General features: G+C 40.5%; 1 protein-coding gene across 2 annotated transcripts in view; it reads right to left on the reverse strand.

Moving 5' to 3' along the window:
• The window catches only part of RORB (RAR related orphan receptor B), a 191,204-nt gene that overhangs the window by 33,481 nt on the left and 132,327 nt on the right, over nucleotides 1–25,396 (reverse strand). For both annotated transcript variants that reach the window (XM_044265887.1, XM_044265886.1), the window contains exons 2-4: nucleotides 22,649–22,734; nucleotides 18,145–18,286; nucleotides 9,595–9,996 (exon numbers count right to left, since the gene is read on the reverse strand). In XM_044265887.1, coding sequence (XP_044121822.1) covers nucleotides 9,595–9,996; nucleotides 18,145–18,286; nucleotides 22,649–22,734 — 630 coding nt within the window. The remainder of the gene's footprint in view (nucleotides 1–9,594; nucleotides 9,997–18,144; nucleotides 18,287–22,648; nucleotides 22,735–25,396) is intronic.

Below are 25,396 nucleotides of genomic sequence, written 5' to 3' on the forward strand. Positions count from 1 at the left end.
AGTGGGTTAAAGCCTCTGCCCTCGGCTCAGGTCATGATCTCAGGGTCCTGAGATCGAGCCCCGCATCGGGCTCTCTGCTCAGCGGGGAGCCTGCTTCACCCCTCCTCTCTCTCTGCCTGCCTCTCTGCCTACTTGTGATTTCTATCTGTCAAATAAATAAATAAAATCTTAAAAAAAAAAAAAACCCAGCCATCTCTTAATGATGCATAACCGCAACAGGAAAGTCATATATTTTTAGCATTTAAGTTTCTTAAATTCTTTTAAGAAGGAGTTGGGGGCATAAATAACCTATAACTCCTTTGTTGGCTCAGTTTCATGGTCTAACCACTCACTACTCCCTCACCAGTGAAATAACATGCCTTCTAGTCTCCTTTTCATATAAATTCTACTGCTGATGAGTATATCAAAAAATGGTATAACAGATTTTTACTTCATGTAGACCTGAACCAAAATATTCTTAGAATTCTTCAGAAAATTATATTAACAAAATATGAGACTATGTAATTAACTATAAAAAATGATGAAAATGTGATCAACACAGTTCGATGAAATATGAACATAGAGTAAAACAATGAAAAAAATTAGATTACTATTACTTCCAGTAATAATATTATCTGGGCAAAGACTGAATGAATGGATGGTTAATAAAAATGATTACTATTTCCTCAAATTTTAGGAAGCTCAGGTAAGAGCACTTTATTTTTTAAAAATTTTTTAAAAAGATTTTATTTATTTGAAAGCAAGTGAGAGAGATTAGAGAGTGAGAGAGATCACAGAGGGAGAGCGAGGAGGAGAAGGAGACTCCCTGCTGAGCAAGGAGCTCAATTCGGGGCTCTACCCCAGGACTCTGGGGTCATGAATTGAGCCAAAGGCGGATGCTTAACAAACTGAGCCACCCAGGTGCCCCAAGAGCACTTTAAATAGAAGGTAAGAAAGCAGAAAGTAAAGAGGAAAAACTGGAAGACACTCTATAGCATTCATGTCTAAGCAGAGTATAAGCCAAAACACAAAGCGTCACAAAGCAGCAAAACAGATGAACTATGTAAGAGGGTGCTTTCTTAATACTTTAATAATGGAAAGCCATTTGGGCTCACAGACGTTTTATTTTATTGCCATAGTGTATAAGTCTAACTTTTGGGAAACTACAGCTCCCTTTCTTCAAACTAGTTAATACAATCAAGAAAGAGTCTTTTATGAAAAACATTTCAACATTAACTTTCATAGCAAAAGACCTCTTTCACAGAACAATCAGGAAACATCAACTTACTTCAATGTCCTAGAATTGATGAGTTCTAAGGGAGCTATCTTCTAAGACAGAGGAAGCCAATATGGACCCCTTTGGATTTTTACTCTGTGGCCTTTGGGAAGTCACTTAACATCCTAAAGTCCTAGTGTCTTTGGGTTTGATTTTCTTTCTAAAGAAGGATTTGGCAGGAGAGACATATTCTAAGGACTGTGTGAAGCATGGCGGCTTGAGTCTGAGTGGCTACATGGGAATTTCTCTTTGTTCCGACTCATGAGGGAGAAGTCTCGCAGAGTTACAAAGGGTTTCTCAGATGGAACAGACGAGAGCAATGCAACCCAGAGCCCATTAAGATCTCTCCCCCAACTCTTTAAAAGACCACACCTCCGTGCGCCACCCAAAGGACAATCAGCGGGTCACAAATGATGAAAACCTAATTATGAAAATTGCTCAAGGCCATCATCAGCATTGACTTTTACTATTTGGATTTTGTTGACCTATGGATTGACTGTGAATTTAAACTGAAGCAATCCCCCTCCCCCTTTTGGAAATTTAGTCAATGTACTTCTGACCTTAAGGAGGAACTATTTCAAGGGAAATCTTGGGAGGTAAACTTTTAACATTTCCAAACATTAAATCCAAATTTTTGAAAGTAACTTGATTCCTTAAATAATATCTTTAGTGGACTAATGTTTTAAAACAAGTGTTTTCTAAAAAATAAATAAATAAATAAAAAATAAAATAAAATAAGTGTTTTCTACATAGTCTTGCTCTAAGTCATCCTACAACAAATCTGTCTGAGAACAAGAAAGCAGTTCCACAATGGGCCTTAGAAACATGGCTCAAATTTAAATAGCACATTTTTTCTCCTTAGGGTAGAAGGTATTTTGCCTCAGGAAAGTTTAGATCCTAAAAATAAAATCAAAACAATAAGAAAAATAATAAAACAAAGAAAAAAGTCTTTCCAGCTAGGAACTTTCCCCACAGGTCTCCCCAAACTCATAAAAGTCAAAGAAGTCAATCCTGAGCCCAGTGACAGGGACAGCCTCTCAAGCTGGTTGTATCCTACGCCAGTAACACTGAAGTGCATTAACCTCCAGTGATTTGGCCATCAAATGACATTTCTGTGTTCCACGATGACCCATGTGGTACTTGAACCCTAACCCACTCTTCCCAAGATGGGTGCATGGAAAAGTAGTTCAGGGCTCTTGCCAAGAGCCAGTGTCAAAGCTTGCAATGACTCAAAATGCTGTTCGACCATGGGGGCTGTTTCAGAGGTTATCTCATAAGCATAAACATTTCCCCCCCTTGGCAAGTCGTAGGCAGAACCTCTTGAAATCTCCTTTCCTCTTCCTTACTGCAGAATATTTCATATCTACGATGGCTTTTGAAATTGAGTGAAATTGACAGCTTCTCAATAGCATCTCTCTCTCTCTCTCTCTCTCTCTGGTTGGTGGATTTTAGAGTTTTCTTACGAAGTTGTGAATTCTGAGTCAAAAATTAATCCCGAACTAGTATTGCTAGGAAAAGTCCAGTGAGGAAGATCAGTTTTGTGCAATTTCAAGTCAAAACAGAAAAGGTGAGTTAAGATATTTACCTAATGGAGTGAATGCTAGCACATTAGGAAAGCTGTATTAATAGAGAGGTAAAGCACGTTGTGACAAATATGCAAACATGTACACGAACTTGAACTGAGCATATACCTTTGTATTGCTTATAATGTAAGCCATCTTTATATTTGTTTGGAGCCTTGCTGGTCACAGAGTACTTCCGTATACATTATGCCATTGACTCCACTGAATGCAGAGCTTGATACTAGAGTGGCTACAACATATCACTAGGTGGCTTTGGAACATCTTTGTGAGGTTATTAAAGGATATCTAGGAGGATACGAATTTGAATGACCCTAGCAAAGAACTGTAGTTCTTTGTCCCAGGACACTTGAGAGGAATGCACAGCCATGGACTGGTTAACACAAGAGTGTGGCCACGGCAGAGATCCCAGAAATGTGACAAATGGAGTTGGTTACACCAGTCCCCATATCTGGGAAATTTCCCTTGGGATGGAAAGCAGGATTCTAGAAATGGCAGCCAATTCTGTAGGTGGCAAAGAACAAGAAGGTGTAAAAATTTCAGAGGAGTCAAGTAAATCTCTTTCCAGTGCCTGAGATAACTGGGTAGGCCTGGGGCTAGGACTAAGGCCCTTTAGCAGTCAAGAACATATCTTCATTTTATAGTCTCCTCTCTTCTCGCAAGAGAGGCTCAGAGAGGTAGTCAGGTTGGAGTGGGCCAGTGAGGGTGGGTGGATTTACCCTGAAGTTGTATCTGCACAGCATCCCATCCTCTATACTGAATGAACATGAACTCTGGTATTCGGAGATTGCTTGCCACCCTCTTCTTGAGCTCTGGTTATCCTTGATGCTCATTTTTAACCTAGTTTCTTGTGTTTTATTTTGTTTCAGGAGTGTGGATGAGAGAGAAAAGGCTGGTGCCGAGTTCTGGTCTAATTGTGGTTATTAACTTTATCACCGCTAGGGTCAGCCCAGCACATGGGTCCCTCTCCTCATGAGGGAGGTGTAGTTGGCTACAGCCCCAGGCAAGAGCTTGAGCACCTTATGGAACAGCCTAGCTGCTTGTAAGTCCCTCCTCTCTACCACCCTACCCTTCTCTTTGGGGAGTGGCTGTAACAGAGGGAGTATTTGTACAGAGCGCTGAACCTCCCACAGGAGGTGGGAGAACCATAATCCTTCAAAGTCATTTAATCCAACCCACCTTATTTTTCTGAACGAAGAGATTGAACCTCAGTTCACACAACTAGCATGTGGAGTAAGGATTCTCATCCTCAACATATGGTCCCTAAACTGCCTGCAAAGGACCTGCAAAGGGGGGAGGGAACAAGAGGTGCGGGAGGACAGTGGAAGTTCCCAAGATGTCTTCCCTCAAAGCAAGAACATGAGAACAAAAGACACTGACTTTCCTTTCCCTGTGCTGCTTGAACAATTTTTCTCACTAATTTGGTCTACTTCTATTTATTTCAGTGACTTACTAGACAGTTGTTCTTGAATCACATGCCTGCCTGTGTTTGCCACCAGTGCCATTGGGGGACAAAGGAGATATGCAGCTAGAACTAAATTCTATTCTCTGTACCATTTCCAAATAAGTCATTAATTACATACAGAGAAATGTATATTAAATATACATATGAATATGCATAGAAAGATTTAAGCAGTTATAAAAGATTTATCTGCAGAAGCATATGTCATTAAACATGCCACCTTAAGACCATAGCACCTGCTTTGGGTTCTAAATAAGTAAAAACTGAAACACCAATATTGATAGACTTCCCCCAAATAAAGCATGCTAGTGAGATCTTCTGTGTTTCTATGTGGACTTGATAGAATGGAGTAGTAGTGAAGGCGACTAGATCACTTTCATACCAATCTCTTCGCAATCTCCTCTATTACTACTCAGCTTCTGGGATAGGTAACTTTAAAAAAAAAAAGGCTTATGTCTAGTTTTTAGGCTTAAATTTCCAAACTCCATAAATGGAACACACAAAAAAGAGGAAACTAAATCTATATTTAAGATTATATAGGGAGACCAAGGAATTCATGTTTCTTTATCTAGAGAGAAAATTACTAAAAGCAACAGAAAATTCCGGCAGTGTGTGTAAAAGGTAATTCATTCCCTTAGCCTCACAGTGAATTTGATGGAGCTCCCCCCCCACCCCTGATTTTAAAAGCATATTGTTTGGCTATTTGAACTGTCTTGTTGTCTAGTACCTTGCAGATATGTTGTCAATCATCTTTGAGCTTAAATGAGCTTTTCTTAAGAGTACTGGCCCTAGGGGCGTCTGGGTGGCTCAGTGGGTTAAGCCGCTGCCTTCGGCTCAGGTCATGATCTCAGGGTCCTGGGATCGAGCCCCGCATCCGGCTCTCTGCTCAGCAGGGAGCCTGCTTCCTCCTCTCTCTCTGCCTGCCTCTCTGCCTGCTTGTCATCTCTCTCTGTCAAATAAATAAATAAAATCTTTAAAAAAAAAAAAAAGAAAGAAAAGAAAAGAGTACTGGCCCTATTGGGTCCCCCAACCCGTCTGATAGCTGCTGTGGAGAGCACATAGAGAAGCCTCCCTTCCTTTCGTTGCTTGCTCGCTGAGTACCGGCTAGCCGGCATCCTCTCCCTGACACCAAGCACTGCAAAATTTTATCTCCAAAGATGTAACACACCCTTATGTGAGCCTGAAGTAAAGTTCCAACTAAACCCAGTTAATACTGCTGCCTAAATATTAATTTGCTGCTTACTTTTGTCCTTGTCTTATTTCACAGCTTTTTCTCCTACAGGATTTTGAGAAACCCAAGGATATAATTCTTGAAATGTTTCATATTTTTCTGTTTGTTTACTCACATTTTGTTTTCTATTTCCAAGACCACAAGAATAAACTATTCCTATTAAGAGCTATGGCTCAGCGTAAGCAATACCTGCCCCCTCCACCTCCCTCACCTCCCCGAGGGTCTGTGGTAGCATCACGCCCAGGACTTGTAATGTATGACACACTGAATTACTATCGTTTGTTTTCATGTCTGCTCTTAGCAGGTGAGGGCAGGAGCCACAGTCTGCTGGTCTTGAAGGCCAGGCACATTTCAAAAAATTGCCTGGTAGTGTAGGGCAGTTGAGGACCTACGTCAGAATTTAAACTTTGTCACCTAACTAACTCTACTCTAGGAAAATCCCTTAATTTCTTTATCTGCAAAATGGGATTTCTTTACTATACAGCTGAAGGCATTGGTGTGAGGATCAAAATGGCTAACATGCATTTTCTACACTTCTCTCCATGAAGTAAGTTATTATTATTAGGTCCTTAACATAAGAAGTTTGTAGTTTCTTTGGTACATTTTTAGAAAGACAAGCTTGGATTTTCTGGGGAATATTCCTGACTCTCCTGATATTCCTTTAACTCACTTTTTGGGATGACCCTGCTATTGTTTCCACAGTTGTTTCATGGTTCTGAAACATATGGTTTTTAAAAATTAACTCCAAGCTGTAAGACCATATTCTACACGAACTATTCCCCAAACTGGTTTAAAAAAAAAAAAAAAGCTGCTTTTATGATAAATTCAATACCAGAATAATGTCGTGCTTGTACGCAGTTCATTATTCCTTCAGAAACCAGGGGAAGCAGATCAGGGCTTCTAATAGCCAAGAGTGATGCTCAAAAATTCTTTAGTGTCATATCACTTTCAATTCACCCAGTGAGAATGTGGCTAAAATCAGACTTTCTATTTTGTCTGCGCAGAGTTCTCTCTGTGACAACTTGCTACCAGCCACATTAGAATAGATGCTCATTAATCAAGGCAGGTCAAAATGTCAGCTTTCTCACTCTGGGTGCTCCTTTGTAGCACCTAGAAGGACGGCAGGCAGGCAGCAAACACTAGACATGTTTTGCTGTGCAAATGCCAATTACCTTGTGAGGGTTTCCCTTTGGTGGGAGGACATACAGTATAATGGTTCAGAGAATGGCTTCTGATGTTACTCAGACCTGAGCTCACATGCTTATTTTGCTTTTTTATACATTTTGTACCTTCTGAGCCTTTTTTTTTCATCTGTAAAATGGACACATGCCTACTTCTGTAATAGGCATAATACAATGGTTATAAGAATAAATGGAGGACATTGCTCAGCGCAATGTAGGTGCTCAATAAAAGGTACTTATATTACTTGTAATAACTACTAATGTTATTAATTATAACAGCTCAGCTAGAGATCTAGTGGACGCAGACTCCTGCGTCCACTAGATGGCATTGTTGTTTTAATGAAATGTGAACCAAGCCGCTACTTGGGTTTAGGGGCCTGCTAAATTTGCGAACAGCAGCAGGACAAGCCAGCTGGATCCCTGAAAGTCTGATGGAAGAAACCCCCCAACTTTACAGCTCAGCTAGAGATCTCTAAAGACTAATGGTACCAAGAAATAATCAAGAAAAAATACATGCTAGTTTTTATCTGGGTGTTGATGTCTATAGAAAACCTGGATGAGTTTTGCAATCATCTTGTCCAAACTCATCAGTTCATAAATAAATAGACAGAGGGCCAGAGAGAAAAAGTTACTGGGAGATGGAGGTCCAGACTTGATGGCTCTGGCTGTAGTTCTCTTTCCCTAATACTTCCGACCGATTCTAAACCACAAAGGAACTGTGGTTTCTGAATTCTTAGAAGCCTTTCCTTTGGGGTATGGGACAGAGGACTGCTCAAAAAGGAAAAGTTTTTGCCTACGTTTTATATGTATGTTCAAAATCAAGACCAGACTCAGATACTTAGATATGAAGGAGGATAAAAGCAAAAAATGGTGCCCATTTCTTTTTCTTTTTAATATGTCGTCTTGGAAAGACTGACTGTACTTTATTTATTTTAAAAGATTTTTTATAGAGGGAGAAAAGGAAGAGGGGCAGAGGGAGAGAGAGAATCTTAAGCAGGCTTCATGCCCAGCGAGGAGCCCGATGTGGGGCTAAATCTCACAACCCTGAGATCATGACCTGAGTCAAAATCCCGAGTTAAAAGCTTAACTGACTGAGCCTCCCAAGCACCTGGAGTGATTCCACTTTGAAAGACTGACCTTACTGGCTGACAGTGCAGTCTGTGGATATTAAACCCAAGCAGGTAGCAGAGTAATGGATAAGCCAAAGGACTGGAATCAGACTGCCAGGATGGAACTGAAAAACCTGGGAAAAGCCACGAGACGCCCCTAAGCCTCTGTTTCCACATCTGTAAAATGGGAATCAAATTTTTACTATGAGATGTTTGTGGAAATTAAATGCATGTAAAGTGCCTAGGACACAGTTAAAAAGCCAAGGCTAAGGGTGGCGTTGATAGAGAAGGTTTTTGTCATGAAGGCTGATGCTTAGTCTTCTGTGTCTCTTGGCTATGAATGTCATTGCAGATGCTTTGTCAACAACTTCCTTACTCACTGTCACATGCTAAACTGCTAAAAAAGAGAGATAAGGTTTCAGGTTTTATAACTGTGTAACATCACTCCTTCCTCAACCAGATGGTGGAAGTAGCCAAGATACATATGGCATGGACTTCATTATGTGTTCACATCAGCTTTATTTAAAACACTCGTAGGCTTTGGGCTCCTACTCATAGTTTAGACAGAGAAGGTGACTGGCGTGCAAATAATAACCATTGAACACTTGCTGAGTGTCAAACATTGCTCTGTTTTGCAAGTATGAACTCATTTAATTCTTACTACAACCGTGTGATCTAGGAACTAATACTTTTCCCTTTATAAAGATGAGCAAACTGGGATCCAGAAACTTGTTCCAGCTTAAATAATAAGCCAGAGTCAGCACTGGAACTCAGGTGGCCTGGGGCTTAATGACCCTCTCAAGGCAGGACGTGAGCAGGCGCTTCCTCCAAGGTTCCAGAGGCCCAGCTCGCTTCCCTCCCATCCCCCATACCTAAGACCACAATGAAGTCGGATGGAGCCACTGTCTGGGTAGCTCTTCTAGGCTACTGTTAACAGGCAACTTTGTGACCCAGGGGGCTCATGTGAAACCTACATCAATATCTTTATGGCAGTTAGTTAACGAGATCCACTGGTTAATAGACTCCTGAGCTTAACAGGGTAAAACAAAGTTGTACAGGTCAGAAGAGAGCATGGCTAGGAGAGCGCACTCTTGAGGATTGCTCCTTACGGGATCAAAGATCATCGCAGCCAAAGGAGGTTCGTGCCTGTGACTTGCTCTCTTCACTGTAACTTACTGGCTGCTCATAAGTTCTGTAACATTCCAGACTCCCCTATTTCCACGCCAGGAATTCAAACTCTCTTCCCAGGTAGAATTCTTGAATTCAGACTTACAAGAGAAACAGATCTTTACACAGGTCTCTGGTCTACTCCTCTGCTTTTATAAAAAGAAGGAAATGGAGGTACTGTTTGCTTCTGGTTTGTCCCAAGTTATCTTAGAGGACGAGTAGGAGCCCTGTTCACTCAGGTATTACAAACTGCTTCTACATCCCTTAGCTATTTTAATTTAAATAGCATCACTCTGAATACTTGCTGAAATTCTCGTTTATGCCAGTAACATTTTTCCTTCAGTGATGAACCCAAATTCAACAGAGAGCACCTTTACACACAGCACCTTCCTGTTGGTCATGTCCTCTTTCTTCCTTTGCCCAGCATTAAATTTTGTGGGCCAGGAGACCAAAGACATTTATCACAAAAAAGATTTTTAACTCAAATAGCGTTTTTCACTAGAAGCCATGCACACAAGCCATCGAACCTAGACCACACTATGAAGGACCAAGGCGACTGACTTCAGAGCAGAATTGCCAAAAAGGAGCTGGGAGGTGACTCCCACTTACCGATTTCGGTCATCGTGATCCCTGGCGCTAGCTGCCCGTTGTTGAAAGAGCTATAGGTAAACAAGTTGGGTACGGACGTGAGGTCATAGATGGGTTCTTGCTTTATCTGTTTGATTCCAGTCATGTCAAGTCCAGATTGATCCGGGGATGGCTGGCCGGAATCCACGCTGTAGTAACCCTCGGACTTGGGCAGGTCGATGACGTGTCCGTTGGCGTAAGCGCCCCCCGCCTCGCCGCTCAGGCTGCCGAGGCCGTTGCTGAGGCCACCGCCGTACACCCTGGCCAGCGCCTCGGCCTCCCCGCTCTGCTGCTGCCGCTGCTCCTGCAGCCGCTGCTGGTGCTTCTGCACCTCCGCATACAGGCTGTCCCGCTGCTTCTTGGACATCCTGCCGAACTTCACAGCTGCGGGGGAGGGTGAGAGAAAGGCAGGAGAGAGGCTTGGGGTTATCATTTCGGCAAGTCCAAGGGGTCCTGGGTCCTTGTCCCCTCCACATCGATGAGCAGAATCCCAGCACCCGGATGCCCAAGAGTGCTTTCACCTGCCCCCCGCATCTGGGGAAAGGTCAGACTTGGGGGGGTCTGTCCTGGTTTAAAATGTGCATAGTGAGAAATAAATCTAAGCTTCGAAGAAATGTCCAAACTTACGTATGTATCTCTTATTGCCATGAAGTTAGAAGGCATAGTTCCTGGTTCTTCTGTGCAGGGGAAAATCCACAAACCAAAAGCTACCAAATAGCACCTGCTTTTAAAATGTCAACCAAGGGGCACCTGGGAGGCTCAGTGGGTTAAGCCTCTGCCTTCAGCTCAGGTAATGATCCCAGGGTCCTGGGATCGAGCCCCACATCGGGCTCTCTGCTCCATGGAGAGCCTGCTTCTTTCTCTTTCTCCCTGCCCACCTCTCTTGCCTACTTGTAATCTCTGTCAAATTAATAAATAAAATAAAATAAAAAAAAGAATTTATAAAATTAAAAAAAAAGTCAACCAATATTCTTTCTTAGCTTCCTGGGCTAAGCACTAGGTTTACTAGATTGTTGGAGAGGGCCCTATTATTTCACATTTTTTAAAAAATATTTTATTTATTTGTCAGAGAGAGAGAGAGAAAGAGCACAAGCAGGGGTGGCAAAGGGAGAAGCAGGTTCCCCACCAAGCAGAGAGCCCATGAGGTACTCGATCCCAGGGCCTGGGGATTGTGACCCAAGCTGGAAGCAGATGCTTAACCGACTGAGCCACTCAGGCATCCCATATTTCACATTTTCTAAACAGCACAGTTGGTGAGACCAAGGATGATAAGCACCACTTGAAGTAAGCATTTGACTTCAGTTGGCTTTTGAGACCAAATTCAGTCTTTGGAAAATAGAAGTTTTGTATATCCAGGGCTTGGCAAGTGAGCCCACCGTTATCCTTCCTTTCTTGTTCTACCACCCCCGAGTTTTATATTGCCTAGCTCTTCAGGAAAAATCCTTAGCCATTGTAAGGAAAAAGAAGGAAGAGGCTCTGTAAGCGGTTACAGAATGATCTGAGGGTGTTTTGATCTGAATTCACTGTTTCTTAACTAGAAGAGCTTAACCTCCTGAACTGCTATGGATATTGAAAGTTTTCCTCACCAGTGAGTACTTGAAGCCAAGGGGCCACCTTGTCTGAATCATCAGACACTGTGTCGTTCAGTTCGTGTTAATGGTGGGGACTCTAACAAACATGGAGGTTCCTCCCTGAGTTTCCACTTTCTTTTCTTTCCCAACAATGTTCCCATCATCTTTTTTCAAAGAAAATATTTTTATTTATTAATTTATTTTAGAAAGAGAGAGAGGACCCAAGTGAGCAGGGAGAGGAGCAGAGGGAGAGGAACAAGCAGACTCCCTGCTGAGCAGGGAACCGACCTGGGGTTTGATCTCACCACCCTGAGATCACGACCTGAGCAGAAACCAAGAGTTAAATGCTTAATGGACCGAGCTCCCCCAATCACCTTTTGGTACTGGAAGCCGAGGGAATGTAGAAAGAAGAAAGTGGAGGGTAGAAGCAAGTCCAATTCCTGGATTTAGTCACTAGTGCTGGTGAACATAATTTCTGAGAAAAACTAAATGAGGAAGTGCTTAAGAACTCTCCAGAACAGAGAGTCCCCAGAGAGATACCTACTGTGAAAGAGCTGCCATTTCACAACGCCCCCGTCCCCTGCCATGTTCCATCAATGTTCATTTTCTCCTTCTGTTGGTTACAGAGCTACCAAATTCTATCTAAGCGTTGGCTGTTCAGAATGGAGACCACATTCCCCAGCCCCCCTCACTGGCAGGTGCCGCTGTGACTAAGTTCTGGGTGGCAGGAAGTAAATGGAAAGGCTACATATACTTCTGAGAGTGGGGACATGCTGTCTTCCTCCTTCCTGCCTGCTGGAAGGTTGTGGCTATGAAGGCTGGATTTAGAGCAGCCCAAATTTCCTGTTTCTCCTGAGTCCTCCTTAAAAGACTAAGTTGTGGTGCTGCCTAAGCAGAAAAACAAAGGGGTAATTAGTTACCCAGTAAGTTTTCTGACCAAAGACAATCCACATGTTTAATTCACACCGAATTCCCCTTTCCACCTCAACTGTCATTTTTATAGAGTCTGGAATCATTCAGATCACTGCATTTAATTTTGTTGGTAGAGACACACTCTTTTTTAGATTCTGTATCTCAGACACACATTTATGTGCAATATTTCCAGTTTGTCCATGGACCAAATTCTAAAGAAAATTTTAGGGACAGCATCCTATGTACCTTTATACTGTATCTTTACAAATAATATATATAACATTTTAACTATAATTTCATAAATTTATTAATAAATTAATATATTTTATATAATATATAAATTCCTTTGGGAAAACCTTTTTTGTTTAAGAAAAAATAAGCTGTGATAACTCTGGATTCAGGAAGAAGAACTTTTTCCCCCAAGAAATTAAGTGACACCCTTCTTTATTTGCTAACCTGTGCTTTGCATTCATGTAGGTTCAGAATAGCATTTATTATAGAGCTATGCAGATGGATACAAAATTTATATTTATTGTTTTAGATTAAAATTTTATTTTGGCTAGAGTAGATCTACCTTTTTTTTTTTTTAATTTGAGAGAGAAAGAGAGGAAGAGCGGAAGAGAGCATGAGCAGGGTGGGGGTCAGAGGAAGAGGGAGAAGCAGGTTTTCCCCTGGGCAGGGAATCCCATGTGGGGCTGGATCCCAGGACCCCTGGGATCATAACCTGAGCTGAATACAGCTGCTTAACAGACGGAGTCACCCAGGTGCCCCATGGAGTATATCTACTTTCTTAGTTACTTTAGTAGAATACTTTTGTGTTTAAGATCTATAGAGGGAAAAAAAAAAAAAACAACTGGGGAGAAACTCTGTTGCGGAGACATAAATGCAACGTCCCTTTTTAAAACCCTTTCTGTTTAAACCTTGCTTCAGATTTCCATACACTCTGCCTTTAGGTGAAATATACATTGAGGTGAGTTGATTGCTTTAATGACCCTGATTCTTCCTACCTATTCCCAGGGTAAATGCACACCACCCTATCATTGTGGGCAGGGCCGCCCTGCCCCACCCCCTTGCCACAGGGTCATGTGACCTGCTGTGGGCCAATCCCAAATGGGAGATTGACACCTGACAAACAGAGGCTTCAGAAGTACTTGTGTGACTGAATTATCTCACCAGGAAAAGGACGTGCCTAAACCAGATTGCTAGAGGATAAGCTTTGCGAAGCCCCGCCCCGAGTTCTCTGGATCTTTCCAAACAAGGCTATTTGCCTTCGGCAGAGGCACAGACTGACCTATAGCTGGAGGCAGATGAATGAGTGAACCCAGTTAAGACCCGACATTAAATAATTTTATGTTCAGAAATGTGCTATTAACCACAGATCTCATAATCAAAGCGAACGAGGTCAAGTAAGTATGCTGTCCAGACCTCTGCCCTAGTAAACACCTGAAAACCCAATGGTGAATAGTTATGCTCTTTCCAGGTCACCAAAGAAACCGAAATATTTTCAGAGACAACTTAAAGCCCTCCTACATTTTGGAATTATCTGGCTTCATCCTGAATCAAGAACTTCGCTGACAATCACTATATTATTTTAGAATAAATTTTCCATTTATTTCAGAAACACTGATGAGCCAGTATTTCAGTTTTGTACCCCTTCCTGTTACAAAAGTCGTGATATATTTGGGGAAAATGATTCTAGTACATGGAATAAGTAAATCTACTGAAAACTTTCCTGACAGATATATATTATACATATAAAAAATTCCTTGTCACCATTTGTAAAAACGTTTGTTATATTCATAGGCCTACTTCTAATAAAGGCTGCATTACTATTATATTTTCAAGTATTAGCATTTTTCTTACCACTACTCATTAATCAGAATGGCACATATTTTAAGCATTTGCCCCTCTCAAACTTGAATTATTCTGTTAATGATTTTCACTTGAGTACAGAGGCAGCCACTTGTTAAACTGCTAGCTCTCAAACTCGCACGATTCTGTATACATCAGAGTGCTTTATAAATATTCAGTGATGATGAGATTTGCTTATGATATGCTCTTATCACTCATTTTGATCCCATACTAGCAAAGAACAATTTTATGCAAAATATTGGGAATCGTTTCATATTTATTTAGATTGTGGGATTCTTTTTTTTTTTAAGATTTTATTTACTTATTGATAGAGACACAGTGAGAGAGGGAACTCAAGCAGGAGGAGTGACAGAGGGAGAAGCAGGCTGCCCACCAAGCAGGGAGCCTGATGTGGGGCTTGATCCCAGGACCCTGGGATCACAACCTGAGCCGAAGGCAGATGCTGAATGAGTGAGCCACCCAGGCGCCCCAGACTGTGGGATTCTAAATGGAACAGAAGTTTTTGGAATGATTATAAAACAAAGTCATCGATTCTTTGAAGATTTGTATTTACTAACACATGACATCTAGAGATGTGTTTCTGGCTTCAAGAGAACCCAATCGTAGAACTACCATACTCATTTTGGAAATTATTTTATCTTACAATCTTTTGGTTGTAAAGTTCTTTATGCCTACATCTTGCTGCTTACCAAGGAAACCGGTCTTAATTTAACTCTTTTTAATTTCAAGGATATGCCTTTTTTATAGTGCTCTAAGCTTTGTAGAAAAGATCAGATTCAACCTACCCAACCCTATTCATAATTTAAAAATATTCTCTCTCCTCCCTCTCCTTTCCCAGCAGAACTTCCTGTGATGATTGAATGTTCTATATGCTTTCCAAGATGGTAGCCACAAGCCACATGTGGCTACTGAGCACTTGAAATACAGCTCGTGTGAGTGAAGAAGTGAATTTTAAAATAAATTAACTTTTAAAAGTTTAAATTTAAACTTAAATAGTGACATGTGGATACTGTTCTGGATACTGGACAATGCCATTCTGGAGAAGTAGAAGACTAATCTGTGATGCCTGGCCTTGTAGGGCAGCTGCTGCTTTTTCATTGATGGATGTCATTTAGGAGGTCACACACCCAAATTATTGCAAGGTGAGTGTCATGCTTTTTCTTTGGGGCCCCACATCTTTCTGCTGGCACCAAGCATTTTTTCCTAGGTTTTGTTTGTTTGTTTGTAGTAGTATAATGGGGAAGAGTTTATCCTGAACACTCCTGAAACTAACGTTTGTGAAGGGCCCATTAAAAAGAAAAATAAAAAAGAATATGGAGAAGATTTGGTGGGCATATACATGCTATCAATTCTCACACATATAAACATGCATGCCCTTGCCTTTTTAGACACATGTGTGTGCATGCCAAGTAGATTTGATTTTCGAGTCTTTACCCCAAATAAATTTCAACAAATTTGTTACTGCTGAGTTTTTTTGTCTACTGATATATGTGCCATGGCTGATAAACCATTATAGAATGGAAATTCAGGAATTAATGAAAGTTCAGTGATTTTAATAGTTATATCAAACTATCCATAAATAGCCATGTTGCTTTGCTGACTAGTATGGTGAAATAAACATTCTTGGTGCCATGTATAACTGACAGAAAGCAAATACAAATATCAAAATGAAGATGGCACTTTCTGTCTGAAGGAAAATGGACAAGGTATATGCAGAAAGAAGTTAGGTGTGAGGGCATCTTACCTTGGCTACTGGTACTACCACTAAAGGACCTTGAAGCACTTGCCTAATCACCAGAAGGTAAGTATAATAAATTAGTGGCAAAGGAAGTACGATTTCTCATTCTTGAGTCCTTACTAAACATAGGTAATCAACTATAACTTTGGGGCTTTTGAAATCCACAAACAAGGCATTATATATCAACAGGAGATTAAACCTAGTCAGCTACTTTGGTATTAATATAATTTATTTGCTACAGAATACCCTTTATAATCAAGGTTCAGATGAAACTTCCTCTATATAACATAGTCAAGAATTGTTTTCCCTTAGAAAGAATCATCTTTTGCTTCTGCTGGAGCCTCATTCCAGCAGAAGAATTATCCTTATTCCCAACCACTATACCCATTCCTGAGCATTTCTCCTCATCATTAGGTTTGACATAAAACATGTTTAGGACATCTTTTTGAAGAAATCTCTGGCTGCCTCAGGATTGCCTCTGGACCTAAAATTAAGGTCATCATTATTCTTAATTCCAAGTGTCTTTAAGACATTTTCATTGTATTGCTTTTACTTGTAAGTTTTTGTGCTGTGGTGAATTTCTTCCCCCTTGAGAGTAGATTGTGGCTTTATCCATTAAATAACCCTTCCCCCCAACATATTTCTTTTATGCCATGGGATTCAGACAATCTCCTAGATTTTGAGAACTTTGGACCATATGCCTTTTTCTTGCCCATAATTCTGTTCACCAACATGGACTCCTAAGACCTGCCTTCCAAAAGAGGCACTTTCCTTTATTGTAGGAAGAAGTAACAAAGACAAATAACTAACGACTTATTTTTTTTGCACAATTATTAATATATACTCTCCTTCAAACACTATCAATTAATATAATGCCTCACTATGGTGAAAATAAAATATAAAGTCATCAACTCAAGTTCCCATATCATTTTACTAAACAAATCCTTAAAACTACTAAATCCCCACCCTCTACTTTCTTTAGTTATGTGGAGGTACACAGTGTAATCAATTTACCCTAGGAGTAAGCTACACAGTTAGCAAGTAAAACAAGAAAAAACAAGAAAAACAAACAAAAGCAAGAAAAAAGGGCAAGAAATACAAACAAAAAGTCAGTTAATAGAAGAGTCTTGGAAACTTACATCCTTGCAACTTTAGAAGCTACCTATAAACTGAAAGGCTCAAAGTCAGATTCTTTTTTTTTTTTTTTTTGGTCAAATTGGTCTCCTAGGTATATGTTTATGCAAGGCAAAGTTAGGTGGACTGGGAAGTAGAAAAAGATAAACAAAAAAATTATAAGTATTTTGAGAATGCAAGCTAAGAACTGAGTAGTTTTTATGTTTAGATACCAAGACTTACGGAGAACTGATTTCATCCAAATGAGTAAAAGGCTCAGGGTGATTTAATAACTCATAAAATCCCTTTATATCAACAGACAGTGCATGCTAGTTACCTGTATTTCTTTAAAATCTGGAAGCCTTCCTCCCTCTCTTCCTTCCATAGTACCTTGACCTTCATTAGGTGTGACCAGAGGCAGAGAATCCGCAACGATTTACACACAGAGAATAAGTACCAGGGGAACTGCCTGTATGTCAGGCTCCAGGTAAAAGAGAATTCCATGGTTCATTCAATAAACATTTAGGTGCCTGCTTTTAACCAGACTCTGAGGATACAGTGAGAACAAGACAGAAATGCCCCCAGGACTCAGGGTTGCTCACAACCTGATATAGGAGAGCTGTGGCCAATGTCATTGGGGAAATAATTAGTTGAGATGAGTGCTTAAACATGAAAGCAATACTAGATGAAATTCTTTGTGTGAGTTTATTTGTCCTTTTTCATTAATCTGTGGAATTCAGCTGGGGACCCATCTCCCCCATTTGGGCTGTATTATGAGAAGGACACCACCCACATGGCCTTTTTTAAGACTTGGACTTCTGTTACAGCCTTTGCAATTTTCATGATGCTTTCCCAAAGTCCATGCCCAACAGCAGAATTCTCTGCTTCCTACAGACATGCAGGCCGTTCCTTAGCATCTCCACGTACCAAGCAACCATGCACCTGTCAGACTTACCCAGTGACCTAATGGTCCTGGTTTGCCTGAAACTATCCCTGGTTTTGGCTCTGAAAATCTCACATCCTAGGAAACTGTTCCTGCACAGGCAAACCTAGATAGGATCCAACCTAGGCCTATGTGGCTCTCACCAAACCTTGTTAGCACAGTTTGCTCCATGAAAAACAGGAAAGTCTTTCCTTTCTTCCTATTTCAGAGGCAATACAGTATTTTTATACTTTCTTATCTTCTTCATGTACAACCAGCACATGGTTTTCTTTTCTTTTATCCCCAATTCCCTTTGTCTAGAATCCTTCCGGTGGCTTAAACAGACTCCAGCAAAGCATCCATGTGAAAGCCTTTAAGTAAGAAATAGGAACGCAGTGTCTTACCATCTCTCGACATTCCTAGGGCAAGACACTTTTGCAGTCGGCAGTGCTGGCAACGGTTTCTGTTGGTTCTGTCGATTAAACAGTTTCTCTGCCGTGGGCAGGAGTAAGAGGCATTGTTTTGTTGGCTCCTCCTAAAGAATCCCTAGAAGCAAAAAGAGAATGGGAGGGAGGTGGATCTATAAGAAGGAAAATGGAGAAAATTAACATATACCTTTGCTACATTTTCTACAGTGACTGGAACTGAGTTTAAATAAAAAAAAAAATTTTTTTTTGACACTTCTCCTTGGTTAGCTTACAGATGTTTGCACTGGGGAAAATGTGTACTATCTGCAGAGATGAAGGTGTCTTTCATTCATTCATTTAATCAATGTTTACTTAAGACGTCTGTGACCTGGACTGATCTCTGCAAAGAAAAATAGAACAGAGCTCCTTCCTTCAAAGAGGAGGGAGTCGGGAAGGAGTGGCAAAGGACAGCGTCATTGCCAAGCCAAATGCGACAAAACATGATGGGGACAATAATGCAACCTTACGGCAAGTGCAGGGGGGGCGGGGAAAAGAACTTGGGCTGTTGGTCGTAATAGCTGTACTGAGGAGGGTGGGCCCAGTGTGTACCACCACCTTCCTATAGTTCCTAAGATGCACATTCACCTATTTGAAAAATTTTAAATTTGGCCAAAATGCATCTGGAAGGTTGTTTTTTTATACCAGTGATGTCCTATAATTAACCTCATCTCTAAATAAAGGAAATATGGTATATACATTGTTCACTAAAAATCAGCAAAAATAAAAGCTGAACACATGCTCTTTGCTTGGCCTCAGGCTTGGGAGATGTAGGAGGTTTTCCTACAAGTAAGTCTGGGTCTTTCTGGTACAAACGTAACTGCCATGGACTGTACATAACCCTTCTAGATAAATCCACAGCTGAGTTAATCATTTAAAAAATTCTTTGGATACCCCTTGCCTTAATTAGAAAACCCTACTGGGGAAAATCTGTGTTTCCTCAGTTATCAACAGCAGGATAGAGCAGGGCTGGGTCTAGGGTCACAGCTAGTGAGGCAACCATCTTGGCCACAAAATTTAAGAGGAGCCAAAAAACTTGTTAATCAGGCTAAGTAATATTTTAACACAATATATTGAGAATGCACATAAATGCAAAACACCCCAACAAGTTCAAAGAGGATCAAGATTATCGATTTTCTTTCAGTTTGGGGCTCTCATACAGTGTGGCCTGGCACGTGAAGAGAGCTCGGCCACTCTTGTGAGGAACTTCAGAAATAGATGTGTGGTGTGTATCTTTTTAGAGAGTAAAAATGCCAACCAGTTTTGTGTTTAAGCTCCAAGTCATTCAAAACAAGGTGCCCACAGGCCCACGTGTATTGCTTACATAACGGACCAGTGATGGCAGAAGGAGCTATCTAATTGTCTAGTCCGAATGAATTCATGGAGCCTTTAAAACGGAGCTCACATCCAATCCCCAGGGATTGAAATGATGTACTCCCTACACAAATGGTTCCTGACATACAATGGTTCAATTTATGATTTTTTGACTTTACAGGTGGAGCGAAAGCAGTGTGCGTTCAGTAGAAACCATATTTTGACTTTGGATCTTTTCCCAGGCTAGTGAGAGGCAGTATGGTGCTCTCTTGTGATGCTGGGCAGGGCTGTAGCCCCAGCTCCCAGTCAGCCTGGCAATCACGAGGGTCAACAATCCCCTATACTCACAGCCATTCTGGTTTTCACTTTCAGTATGTTATTCAATAAATTACATAAGATATTCGACACTTTATTATAAAGTGGGCTTTGTGTTAGATGACTTTACCCAACTATAAGCTAATGTAAGTGTTCTGGGCACACTTAAGGTGGGTGATGCTAAGCCTCGATGTTTGGTAGGTTAAGTGTATTAAATGCATTTTTGACTTCAGGTATTTTCAACTCACCCTGAGTTTGTTAGGGACATAACCCCTATGCAGGTCAAGGAAGATATATACCATCAAAGCAGTCAGAAGCCATAACTTCGGCCCATCAGTCTTGATAAAAGAGGACTTTGAATTTATATTTTAAGAAAGCACTGGTGGTTTTTATCTTTGGATGCTTTAGTGCCACTTAGCAAAAGAGCTGACAGAGAAGACTTTTGAAGTCATAGCCACAGTCCTAATTTAAGGCCAATTTGACATTAATTATGAGGCATTTTTTGCTTATCTGTTGTTCATTATTGCAAATGAGGTCTTTGGCATAAAAAAGAGATTCTGTTCCAAGTTTTATTAGATGAGGAGGAATTTGAATAAGTGCACAAGCTGAAATGATGTTATTTGAAATGGGCTGTTTATGTTGACTCAAGAATCATATTATGAAAATTCAGAGGTTGATAGTGAACATATTGATTCCGACATCTTATTGTGAGCAGAGTTTCTTGAGTTTTCTGTTTGGAGAAGGATGCAGCAGATTGACACATGTGGGTTTTCCCAGGACATAAAAAAAAAGTAGTGTCGTGTACAATGTCATTCTGGCTACACCTTTAGAATATGGTTCTGAATGGCAATGTAGTTTCTAGTATTGGGTCTTCTTCCTTTAAACAGAAAAGATGACAGGAACCTACACACTTGTTTCTGGCTATTGACCTGCTCGAATATCTTTGTTTCAGAGTCAAGTCTTCTGGAAATGTTTAAGATGTTTTGCTTTTTAACATGAACATACACTCATATTTTGAAATTGGGCATTTTCCTAAAAGAGCTTATATGTTGAAACACAAAACATCCACACTTTGACACTGGTTAAAAAAAAAATGTATGTGGTGGATACTTTGTAAACCAGACCAGAGGCCTTAAAAATGCATAATAAGCCAACACAGCGGTGGGAATGCTTTCCCTGGAGGGTTCAGATTCTTAAATTGTTAACGTTACGAAGAAAACTATTTGTCTAAGGAGAATAAAAAATCGCTGATTTGTAATTTTGCTTGTTTCTTCTGATGAGCTGGAAACGACTGCATTAAGTTGGGTAACACGCAGTTCTCAGCTGTAGGTCTGCAGAGGACCAGAACGCAGCGCAAGGCTCATGCCGTCCAAATACGGATTAGCACTCGCCACGTTGAAAGCAGGTCCGTGTTTCGACAGGTTAGTTACATTTATGTTATTCTCCCCTCTCTGTATGCTTTTCCCACTTTACTTTCACTTATTTCTTTTTCTTTTCTTTGTCCCAGTTTCAGTTCCAGGAATCATGCTTTTTTGAGACTATTATGAAGACATGGCCAGTTTTTCACATACCACGACTATTTGACCGTTACGGTGAGTTTCATTTCACGTGTTTTTGAGTCTGTTAAGATTAAGGCTCGTTCTTAGAATCTATGGTTGTGGTACATCTCCTTCAGTCTACAGATTAAAAAAAATTTTTTTTTATTTTTTAAGTCATCTTTCTACCCAACGTGGGGCTCGAGCTCAAAACCCTGAGATCAAGAGTCATGTACTTCACCGACTGAGCCAGCCAGGGGCCCCTGCCTACCGATCTTCAATTAATTAATGAGTCGCTCTGCTTCCATCTTTGATCAAAAATATGATTGCTTTTGCCAATAACTTTGCCAACATGTCATTTTTCACTCGTAGAGTGTAGCTACATTTTCTGTGTTCTGGTGACACTTTACCCTTTGAAATTAGGTGTGGAATTGTTTTTTATTTCCTCCGTGGTGTTTTGCCTCTCACTCTTTTTTTCCCCTCCTTCTAAGGGAGAATTTTAAAAACTTACTGTGAACTTTCAAGTTTCTCTTATTTCATATTAGGTCTGTGTTAACTGTGATCTTCAACTTTGTATTTTAAGAGCAACTTGCTCATAGGAATTTGTCTTTGGAAGGGTTGGTTCAATCTCTCCTTGGAGAAGAACACGAGATTGAGAATAAAAATCCTGTGTTTTTGGCCATACTCTGTCACTAACTAGATCAGTGACATTGGCCTAATGGCATGATCTTGTTTATACCTCACTCACTGAAAAATGAGGAGGTTGGGGCAGATAATTTTTAACTAATTTAGAGTCTGACATTCTATGCTTCTACTTTTATTTTTCTGGAATGTGAGAATAAAAGATGGTCCTGTGCATACTGCAACTGTTACCTGTGACTTCTTTCTCAAGCAGATTAATAAATGTAGGCCATTGGCTTGCAATCTTTAACCTTTAGTAGTTTTACCTAGTAATCAACACCCTTGAGTTTACTAAAGACAGTACTGTTAAAACAGGAAGAGGCTGTATTTCTATCTCTGTAAATGTGACTAAGTCAAGCTTTTAAATAACAATCCATTTTTAGGTAGCTGCTGACTAGGTAGGCAACCGTGAAAAAGCTGGAAGGCCAAAGAACAGAAAACCAACCCAGGCATGCACCAAGCAGAAACTCCCATGGGTCAGCAGCAAGCACAAGCACCCTTCAGCCCTCTTTGAAAAGATGTCACCACGTGCATGGGGAGGGACACCGATGCCTGGGGCAAACATGATGCCTGGCCAGTGCTGTGTTCAAGCCCCCTACCTTGCAACCTTCACACGTGATCACTCCGTAGTGGATCCCGGAGGACTTATCGCCACAAATTTTGCATGGTATCACTTCAATTTGTGCTGAAAGGGGAAAAGAGACATTTTGAGTTTCATCCTTTTGCTCTCCTGTCTCCTTCCCCACCTCTTCCCAGCATGACCTTAGGATTTGAGGACGCTGGGGTGGGGTCGCCCACCACTCCTGGAGAGAAAGGGCAGCCATCTACCGCCGTTTGCTTTGTTTTTCTAAAACTGAAATATATAAGCAGGGATCAGAAGTTTTCTAAACTCTTAGTTCACTGCTTCCTCTTTTTTAAGCTTGACCTGGTTATTAAGTTGACTCAAAAATCCCTTGAACCTGTGGCTTTGGTTCTCTTATTTTGCACTTCAAACACGAGGTCACTGAGAGCTATCCCATGCCTCATTTCAACAGCATTTAAAATAAGTAAATAAAGCAAAACTGGAAGGGATGGTGGAGGCTTTATACATAATGTGGCTGGATGTTTACTGGTGAAAATGTTAACGGAGACAATATGTATTGATCATACTCCACATGACCATGAAACTAATAAAAGTTATCGACACAAGATATTATAAATTAAGGACACAAATAATTTCACTAATACAATAAAATTAATCCATGGAGAAATCAGGGGAAAATGATAAAAACAGGTGGCTACTATGACTTTAATATAAACAAAGTAATTTCATGGGGATGAAGACATCTGGGCTGAGTTTGAAGATTGTATACGATGAGGTTAGGCCGATGTGAAGGGCAAAGGGCATTTCTGCCAGCAGAATGGAACAGAAGAGGTCTGGAGTGACAATGGCTCACAGACAACTCAGCTCTACTGGAAACGTGGGCCATGTGGTTGGGTAGAGGGAGTGATAGGAGATTATGGAGCTCCTGGGAGTTAGTAGAGGAATTTTCACCTGATGCCACTGGCCATAAGGATTAAAGGAAGGGAATAGGGTGAAGACATGTTGGAAGTGGTGGTTTGGGTCCTTCAGAAGGGTGGGTTCAGCCAGCTGAACAAAATGAAGCAGAAGACCAATTCAAAGGCTATTCCAAAACTGGTGTTAGGAGATCAAAGTATGGATTACATCAGTGGCCGGAGAAAGGGAGAGGAAGAAGCAAATAGGAATTTCAATTGGGATCAACAAAAGAAAGGACACAGAGGTGGAGATTGATGGAGAATCAAAGGTGACTTCAGCTTCACCCTTGAGGGTCAGGTTCAACAGCAGGTTTGACACAAATGGGGCTGCTGGTAAGGCAACTACTTTGTGGAATGTGGTGGAGCATGGGATTTCCAACTCGCCTGTGGGTACGGGTAGGCACCTGTGTAGATGGAAACTTTTGGAAAGATGATTTTAAGTCATCAGCATTGAGGTTATGGATGAATCCATGAGATAAACTTTATTTAGAATATAGTAATTCCTATGTCTCTGGTAGTATTCTAAGTGCTGTTAAAATTGTACACACCAGGAAGAGCTGCTATTCCTGTTCCCAATTTAAAATAATTATGCAAAATATGCCTCAAAATGCTTTGTACATCAATCTGCCGTTTGGATGCTTTTCTACAGTTTCTCACCCTGGAATGTACAAAACAGATAAATGTAAGACATAACCCTCTCTTATTGTTTTGCATTTTTTAAAAAGAGAATACTTAGCTTTAGGAGAGTGTATTCAGTTTTTTGAAACCAAGTATTTCATAGTAAGTTCAAGTCATCTTTATGAGCAAAAAATTCAGCGTTATGGCCCTATTTTTCATATGAGAAAACTGAGGATCGAAGTGGTCAATGATGCCCTCGAGCTGGTTTGGGAGATGGCAACTAGAAATTAGCCAGCTTTCCCAACACTTTGTTCAGTAAAACTTCCCCTGCCTACCTCAGGTTTCGGACATGAATACAATTTTGAATTCCTATATTAGTCCAATAGCACCAGCCAGAGATAATGATAAAAACATCAGGAGATGAGACAAAGTCAACTAAAACAGTTATGAGCCTAAGTATTTATATTAGTTCTGTTCCTTTAGCTTTCAAATGAGATGAACTGGTAATTGTTTTCAAGGTTTTGTGATGGGGGAAAAATGTGAGAGTTGATGTAGTTCTATTCTCTTTTCCTGGATTCCTGTCCTTAATCTGTTACTGATTGGGTCCACGGCCAAGACCAAATTCTTGTTCTTTGGTTTATCAAGTTTAGCTGACAAACATCATGGATTGGTGAGGATTAAATGAGATATTTTATGTGAAGTGCCTTGCAAAGAGTAAAGAACTACAAAATGTCAGTCTTCATCAGCATCAGAATTATTGTTAGCTGGTATTTCTAATGCTATTGGACAAGAATTATGACAGACCACTTTATTATTCCTCTCTTAAAAAACCTTATTTAAGAAACTTAAAAGAATGACATTATACATTATTTGTACTTTTTTTTTAAGTGATAACCTTTCAAATAGGGGATTCTTTATAATGATTACAAAACTGACTAAAAATAACAGGTATCCGCTGTACAGTTGTTAGGCGTCTATGATATTAAGTCAGAGGCACTCTTTGCATAAATTACTCCCCAGGGAGTAACTTACACGTGGGGAGAATCTGCTTCAATAAGTTCTTAATTATAAAATGATCTAACTCTAAAGGAAATGAAAATAGAGGTAATTTGCCCCCCAGGGTGTGAGAAGATGTTTTTGAAAGCCACAAAGGTTATCTTATACAACTTGGAAAATACAAATGGGAGAAGGAA

Source organism: Neovison vison, chromosome 9 (assembly GCF_020171115.1).
Source record: "Neovison vison isolate M4711 chromosome 9, ASM_NN_V1, whole genome shotgun sequence".
NCBI lineage: Eukaryota > Metazoa > Chordata > Mammalia > Carnivora > Mustelidae > Neogale > Neogale vison.